Here is an 8,203-nt window from a genome sequence, read left to right on the forward strand (position 1 = left end):
CCCAACAACCCTTTGTCTCCGGCCCTATAAAAGCCTTCGCCTCTCTCTAACGTGCTGGCTCTCCATAAACCTCCATACCGAGAGAGAGAGAGAGAGAGAGAGAGATGGGAAAGAAGAAGGAGACGGCGTCGTTAGAGGATCTGATAGAGAAGGCTGGGGGCTGTGCGGTGTTAGACGGAGGATTCGCTACGCAGCTTGAGAGACACGGCGCCGTCATCAATGACCCTCTTTGGAGCGCTCTCTGTCTCATCAAAGACCCTGATCTCATCAAGCGGGTCGGTCCCTTTTACCTCTGCCATTTTTCGTTCTTTCATGGAATTGGGATGCTTTTGTTTTCCAAACTATGACGGAGTCGTGATTTCTTTGCGGGTTGTTTAAATTTGTTTTAGGTCCACTTGGAATACTTGGAGGCTGGTGCTGATATTTTGGTCACTTCCTCTTATCAGGTCTGGTTATTTATCTTCCAGATTTCTCATTGCTCTGCTTTTTTAATTATGATTGACCCCTTTGTTGCTTTTTGTTAAAGTTTTATGAGGTTTACAGAGGTATTTATAAGCTTTAAAGAGAATATGAATGGATGAGGTATGCGAGTGTACAACGTTGTATTAAAGTATTAGGTGATAATATTGCACCAAAGGGGGATTTCATAAGTGAATCAGAATGTTAGTTGGTGGAATTTCTGGTTTCCAAAGAGAGGTTTGAATGAATGTGGTGAGTGAAAATGGTGTGCTTGATAAGTATGTATAATATGTATTACAAGATTTGAATTAGGAGGATTTCTCGTTTAAAGGTTTGAATTATGGCACAAGTTTTGTTGAACATGGAGCTTGCTGGAATGTGTAATTCCGACCAGAATCCAAAATTTTCTCGCCATTCCATAAAAAAATAGATCTATATAATTGCACCTTATTCCCATTGTTAATTTCTTCCAAGACGATCAGACTATTTTAAGTGTTTTCCATCAAGCATGTTGATTTCAAGCTGGAAGGTAACTTTTTGAAACATCCACATTAATTCTTTTATTTCCCCTGAAGCTGATCACCATCATGTTTCTACCAGCAAAATTTTGAGATTCATCTGTTTTTGGGTGTTAGATTTCATCATACCTCCTATTCCAGGTGGTCACAGCAACTTGTATTTACCACACTTCTTTTTTCTACAATCTTTAGGCCACCCTTCCTGGATTTCTGTCAAGAGGACTTTCTATTGAAGAAGGGGAGTTGTTACTAGAAAAGAGTGTCAAGTTGGCTGTTGAAGCTCGGGATAGTTTTTGGGATTCTGTGAAAAGGACTCCTGGACATTGCTATAACAAAGCTTTGGTTGCAGCCTCCATCGGAAGCTACGGAGCTTATCTTGCTGATGGTTCAGAGTACAGGTGTCTGTTAACAATCCATAGACAGTTTTAATGATCTTCATTGTTCGAGTCACAATTATATTCTACATCATTAGTTTTATTGCATATGTGATAATGTATTTTCCTTCCAGTGGGAGCTATGGACCTGATGTGGATTTGGATAAGCTGAAGGATTTCCACCGTCGCAGATTGCAAGTTCTCGTGGAAGCAGGTCCAGATTTACTTGCCTTTGAGACTATTCCCAATAAAATTGAAGCTCAGGTTTGTTCCTCACCTGTTATTTGAGCAATTGATTTTGTGGAGCAGTAACAAACTGTGGATTTCTTTTGTGGAAATATCATTTTCTGACTTTTAATTTTAACATTAATGTATAAAACAATGAAACTTAATGAATTGCAAGTATCATTTCTCTTGCAAGTATTCCTATCCAATGTTGTTAGCCACTGTGAGCCAGTAATTGTTGTGTATGAATTTTTGGGGGGCTGACCTTAGCTTTTCGTTTAATATGCTACGAACAGTCTTTTGAAGTTTCGCAATTACCTCAAGTATTGATGGAAAGCATTGTATACAACACTGATAAGTTAAATCTTTAACTGCTCAACTGACTTGGACAATGTGAAAACTTTTCTATTTGTTTATATTTTTGACTTTCTTTGCTTAATCTAGAATGTATTTAAGTGTTTCTTCTGCATACTTCTTATGTACACGGGCTATGCCTATTTCATTCGTATGAATGAAATTTACTTCTTACTTAACTGATTTGGACAACCACACATTAATTTCGCTTGTCAACATTTTAACAGACACTTTAGGTGACATTTTCTTGATTAGTGGAAAGATGCGAAATTTCCCAGATTGAGTCTTGTTCCCATTTCCTCATCTACTTTGGAACTTGGGCCTACAGTTTGAAGACCGAAATATATCATTATGATTTGTATATTTTACTTCATTGTGATTGACCGAAGTAAATCATGCATAATATTATGATTTGATTGGCAATGTTGTAGTAAATTATGAGCTGTGTATGGGTGTCCGCACATCATCATCGGATATTTCATATACTAATTGCTTTATGTCTCACAAACCATGATCTTTCCATCTTGAAAGATTTTGTTGTTGGCTGGATATGAAAATGAAAATATACTTGTATTCTTATACGATCGCTTTGGTGGGTGACATGGAAACCAAATCGTATCCTAGTCCATATTTGCCTCATGAAACATGAGCATTGAACTTTATTTGCAGGCCTGTGTTGAGTTGCTTGAAGAACAAAACATTGAAGTTCCATCTTGGATATGTTTTAGCTCTGTGGATGGTGAGAATGCCCCATCAGGAGAGAGATTTGAGGAGTGCCTTGATATAATAAACAAGAGTAACAAAGTACACGCAGTGGGAATTAACTGTGCACCTCCACATTTTATGGAAGCCCTTATCTGCAAATTTAAGGAGGTAATTTCTACACATACCATCATCAGTTGATTTACACCCGGTCCGGGTACCGGGTTTTAAACCTGGAACTCGGGTTTAGAACCTGGTACCTAGAGTTTTTTTTTTTTTTTTTTTTTTTCCGGTTTGAATATTTTGATGTTTCCTTTTTTTTTTTGTTCCTTTCTAGTAACTAAATGGACAGAAACTCAAAAGAAAAATGCATATTATGTCCAATGAATCATCCATTTTATGGTTTTTTTTTTTTTTTTTACTCTCTTCTCCGCGTGGCTTTTTATTGGTGGTCAAGGAACATATAGGCGTTGATTTCAAAAATTAAATAAATAGAATTTGAATGCTGTTTTAACATTTTTTTATGAAAAAATATTCATTAACATGTAGGTTTTGATTTATAAAAAGAATAAATTTAAAAAAAAAAAAAAAAAGGGTTTCAATCCTGGTTTCGGCCCAGTTTTGCCGGAACCGTATGAACAGTACTACAGATAGCAAGCATTGGATTTTTCTACTCTGTGACTGAGGTGCAAAACTTTTGTCTCCAGTTAACCAAGAAGGCAATAGTTGTTTACCCCAATAGTGGAGAGGTATGGGATGGCAGAGCTAAGAGATGGCTGGTAAGTCAAGGTTATTCTAAAATCTCCTACTTGCAAGCCAGTGTTGACATGGCAGGATTTGATTTGCTAGAGACCCACATTCTACAATGCCGTCTTAGTATATATTAACCAATTTTGTGATATGGTTCGATCAACAGCCATCAAAGTGTTTTGATGACGACAAATTCGAGTTGTTTGCATCAAGATGGCGCAATGCAGGAGCTAAACTCATTGGAGGCTGCTGTCGGACAACACCTTCCACCACTCGAGCCATTTCAAAGGTTTTAAAAGAAAGGTCCTAAGCAAATAAAGAAGAAGAAGAAGAAGAAGGTCGATGACTAGTTGCCTATTCAATTTATTTTACCTCGTGGATTTTTATTAATTTATTTACTTAAAATGGGAGGAGGAGGAGGAAAAGAAGAAGGAGGAGGAGGTGACTATTAGTTTTCTTAAAGGTTAGAGTGATGCTAGGCTGCTACCCAGCAGTAACCGCTGGGCGTATCCTAGGCAAAAATCTTTTTTTTTTTTTTTCATGTTTTTTAATATCTTTAAACATTTTTTAAAAATTAAAAAAGTATATTAATATACTAATAGTCACTTCCTTTATCAGTAAGTTTCTAAAAAAAAATTAAATACATGAGTAGTTAAAATGAGAGGGCATACTAACATTATTCTAAAGGTTATGTCCCCATTCTTGCCATTTGCAAAAGGAACTACTGAGAGAAATCCATATGGAGTTATGATCAAATTCAATTTCATGACTTGTTGGGTAATGAATCAATGATTTAGAAAAAAGTAAATACTAAGATATCTTTTGGGGCAAAATTAAAATTTAGTCACAAGATTTCAATTGATCATTATTTCCGTTTTCAAATTCAATAATCACTACTTTTGTCCTCCAATTTGTATTAACAAGTTCAGTTCATCTAGAACTAGATGAAGAAAATTACTTGTAATATCAATTATTAGGTTTTCAACTTTTTTTTTTTCCTTAAATCCCCCTTGGTTTTAAATTTTCGCACACTAAAACCTTGTGTTTAAGAAATTCATAATTTATTATCTCCGTCTATTTTCCATTGGATTTATAGCCCAATTTTCTTAGGACGACAATGCTCAATGCGGGAACCATGTATTGACAACGAGAAATGATATTTGTAATTATAGAATGCACACATGCCCGAGCAATTCTTTTGAAAAAATGAGTAAATATAAGATTTATATTGAAAATAAAATTAATTTTTTAACAATAAATTTTACCTTTTTTTAAAAATATTACGCAACATCTATGCACTTCATGGCTGCATCTATTACTCTTTAACAACAACCTATTACTCTTTAACAACAACGCTGTGCTCCCAAAACTTCTAAAAATCTAATAATTTCAATTTTTTTATAGTTTGTGATGGTAAGATGGGCCCCGTTTTATCTTGACCCAATGAAATGCCAATTATTTTTAGGCCCAACTTGGAAAAAACTCTTAGCCCAAGTGTGAAAACAAAACAAGCAGAAGACCATTTTCACCACAATACACTCTCTCTCTCTCTCTCTCTCTCTCTCTCTCATACTTTCATTGATGGCTATTATATTTGTCTATTTTGAATATTAACAAATTATGAAATCAAGAAATACGATGTTACATTTTTCTAAGTCCATAAAACTCCAAAAATGAGATACATTACCTGAAAACATAGTTTACATCTTTTCTTTATACCTTGTTTGGTTGCTCAAAAAAGGAACCAACATTTTGAGCTCTATACTTCTGATTACTTGTTAGCCCTTAAAAAAAAAAAAAAAAAAAAAAAAAAAAAAAAAAAAACATTTCCAATTACAAGATAACATTCCAGCATTTCGAAGGTAAAACAAAACTCCAAAATGATATCTACCTTAGCTGTTCCTCGCAAACAATTCAGACGGCCGGAGAAAACTACTTCAGAAAATCATATCAATATTTTTCTTATTGGTCCCAACTGTCATGACGACTAGAAAACTACTTTTGGTGTTTGATAATTATGCAAATATTGAAAATTCCATATAATAAATAAAATCTTTATTTATTAAAAAAATATTGAAAATATAAAAGAGACTATCCAAAAGCATTTATTAAAATTTCTCAAACTTTGTTACTATAAAAATCATGACTTAAAAGTTATGTGCATGATCTAGACCTCTATCACACTTCCCTAGGTCAAGTTGCATCTTGCAACTCCACCTTCATAATTATTTTGACTTGGGGCGGTTTAAAAATATAAAATAAATTAAAATAAGTCGAACACTTAATAATAAATCAATCATAATGTAAACATACCTAACATAAGGTTTTTCATAAAATATTTTATACTAAGAATTTAAAATCATAATCATTCATATGTATGTTAGTGACATATATGATTTATCTTGGCTTATCTTACTTATCTTTATGGCCTACACAATTAAACTTGTGTACCGACCCCCGCATCCTATAGCCATAAGGGGAACCGCTAATAGTATTTTATCATACTTTGGTGGACCATGTTTAGATCCGTGACTTGCACATCCATCCATAAATCACATTGGTACCATGTATCTGAATGATCATTTAATTTGATCTTACTTTACACTTGATCGTAAGAAAGCTTATGTGTTTTATATAACGTGAGATGCATGATATACAAAAATACTAGGGCTATACATCGATGGGTTCGGTGTCGATTTCAGCGCCAAACTGAGACACCAACGACATCTGCCATGAGTCTATTAAATCGGCTGAAACCGTGGGTTTAGGGATAGAAAACCGATCACATTGATCTTGAAGTGCGTCGATGCGATCTTCAGTGTACCGTTGGCATCTTTTGTGAAGGAGGAGGAATTGAGTAAGAAGGAAGAAGCGTCGCGCTGTCGTCTGTCATAGAAGAAGAAGAAAGTTGCAGTGAGCTAGAAGATGATGAGGGAAAGAAGAAGAGGGTTGGGGAGGGGGGGGGGCTTATTAATTCATTTTGAAACGGATCCATTCTATTCATTTAAGCCAAATGGCGCCGTTCTATTATATATATATTTTTTAACTTTCAAGTTCTAAAACGACGTTGTTTTACTCATTTAAGTGAAAAACAACGTTGTTTTGTATACATATATTCAAAAAAATAATATATAAATAGACCGGATCGGCCGATTCAACGGTTTCTCAGGGGTTCAAATCAGTGCCAAACAGCCGATGTCGGTTTTCCTCAATTCCTCTCACCCGCCGACCGGTTCCATGCTTCGGCGGTCGGTCTGATCGGTTACTGGCTGGTTTCGGCAGTTCCTGTACACCCCTACAAAATACATATATAATTATAATATGCATAATGAAAAATAACCATGAATTATGATGAATGACGTGGTTACAAATATCATGACATGCATAGTACATAAACATTGACTTCCAAAGAACTGACTTTAATAGTAATAATATATAACTAGCTAACATGTGCTAAACCTAATTTTATGACCAAACTACTTACTTTGTAGTGCAAATTACAAAATTCCACTTCATAGACTGGACCAGACCAAAACAAGAAAAACCAAAGTTTCGATTTTGGTGATTAATTGGTTTGTATTGGTTCTTAAATTCCTAAAACCAGTGTATACTAGCTCAGTTCTAAAATTTGTCCAAAACAGGATTGAACCGGACTAGTTACACTCCTAGATAATACAAAAGAGTAATGGTAGATACAATCATAGGATGTGCATGTCCCTTGCAGTCCGGCCATTTAAAAAAAAGTAGAGTCAACTATTAAAAAAATAATTTTTTTATGTGGGTCTCAAATTTGCCCATTTGTTTCAAATGGAGTATAAGTGACTTGCATACCTCAAAACTGCAAATATAATTTTTCAATACAAAATTTCTCAAGTTCTATCTTCTTTCTTTCCTTCTTTGTTCTCCAAAAGACTCACCTTAGAAGTGAGAATTTTACTTTACATTCTCATTTGATCATCAAAACGGTTACAGATTCTTAGAGTCCAATAAGTAATTACAGCTAAGTAATTGTGAAGACTGAAGTGGTGCACTTATGATTATGATTGTTTTTTTCTTTCTAATTTTAGGGCTAGTTTAGGTAGTCACTACTATTCATGATTTTATTATTATTTTTTTTTTTACTTTTTACTATTATTTAATATTCTATCATTACTTTTTGATTACTATTCATATAATATCTTAAATCACCTAACTACCCAAACATAACCTTAAATAATTAAAAGGACATAAAAAGCAAGATTTTTATGATCAATTATTAGGGGTGTAAATTTAAATCGAAAAACCGGAAAACCAGACCGAATCGAACCGGTTGGTCCAGTTTTGAACCGGTCCGGTCCGGAACTGGTTCTTATATTATGAAAACCGGCCGGAACCGGTCCGGTTTCGGTTCCGTAATTCCCGGAACCGGACTGGACCGAACCAGACCGGTTGGAAAAAAATATAAATATAAAAATTAATTTTATATATTATACAAAATATTTATATATATATATAAGTTTTATATATAATATATAATTATATATTAAATTTTTATATATAATATATAATTATATATCATATATGAAATAATTTCATATTATAATTTATAAATTATAACATAAAATGTTAATCTTAAAGATGAATATTTAATTGATCATATGTTTTAAACATAATATATATATTAAATTATTAATAACATTTTATCATAAGAAGTAACATTTTATTATATATTTTTTACATTTTAAAAAAATGGGAAACCGGTAAAACCGGATGTATCAGTTTAGGAGGGTAACCGGGACGTAATCGGTTTTGAAAAATAAAAAATCAGTACATACAGGTTCG

At 33.9% G+C, this 8,203-nt stretch overlaps 1 protein-coding gene across 1 annotated transcript; it reads left to right on the plus strand.

Annotated features, from left to right (window-relative positions):
- LOC121243718 (homocysteine S-methyltransferase 1) lies at window positions 1-3,802 on the plus strand. The gene is made up of 7 exons (XM_041141854.1): window positions 1-275; window positions 390-446; window positions 1,170-1,375; window positions 1,486-1,615; window positions 2,600-2,803; window positions 3,340-3,411; window positions 3,549-3,802. Exons 1-7 carry the CDS (start codon window positions 105-107, stop codon window positions 3,690-3,692), a joined length of 984 nt encoding a protein of 327 aa, XP_040997788.1. The 5' UTR covers window positions 1-104; the 3' UTR covers window positions 3,693-3,802.
- Window positions 3,803-8,203: the final 4,401 nt, after the last annotated feature.

Source organism: Juglans microcarpa x Juglans regia, chromosome 8D, assembly GCF_004785595.1.
Source record: "Juglans microcarpa x Juglans regia isolate MS1-56 chromosome 8D, Jm3101_v1.0, whole genome shotgun sequence".
In the NCBI taxonomy this organism is placed as follows: Eukaryota; Viridiplantae; Streptophyta; class Magnoliopsida; order Fagales; family Juglandaceae; genus Juglans; species Juglans microcarpa x Juglans regia.

Coding starts and splice junctions, on each gene's coding strand:
- LOC121243718 (XM_041141854.1), top strand. CDS start 105: ATGGGAAAGAAGAAGGAGACGGCGTCGTTAGAGGATCTGATAGAGAAG. Junction 1,376..1,485: donor GCTGATGGTTCAGAGTACAG/GTGTCTGTTAAC, acceptor TTTTCCTTCCAG/TGGGAGCTATGGACCTGATG. Junction 2,804..3,339: donor TTATCTGCAAATTTAAGGAG/GTAATTTCTACA, acceptor TTTTGTCTCCAG/TTAACCAAGAAGGCAATAGT.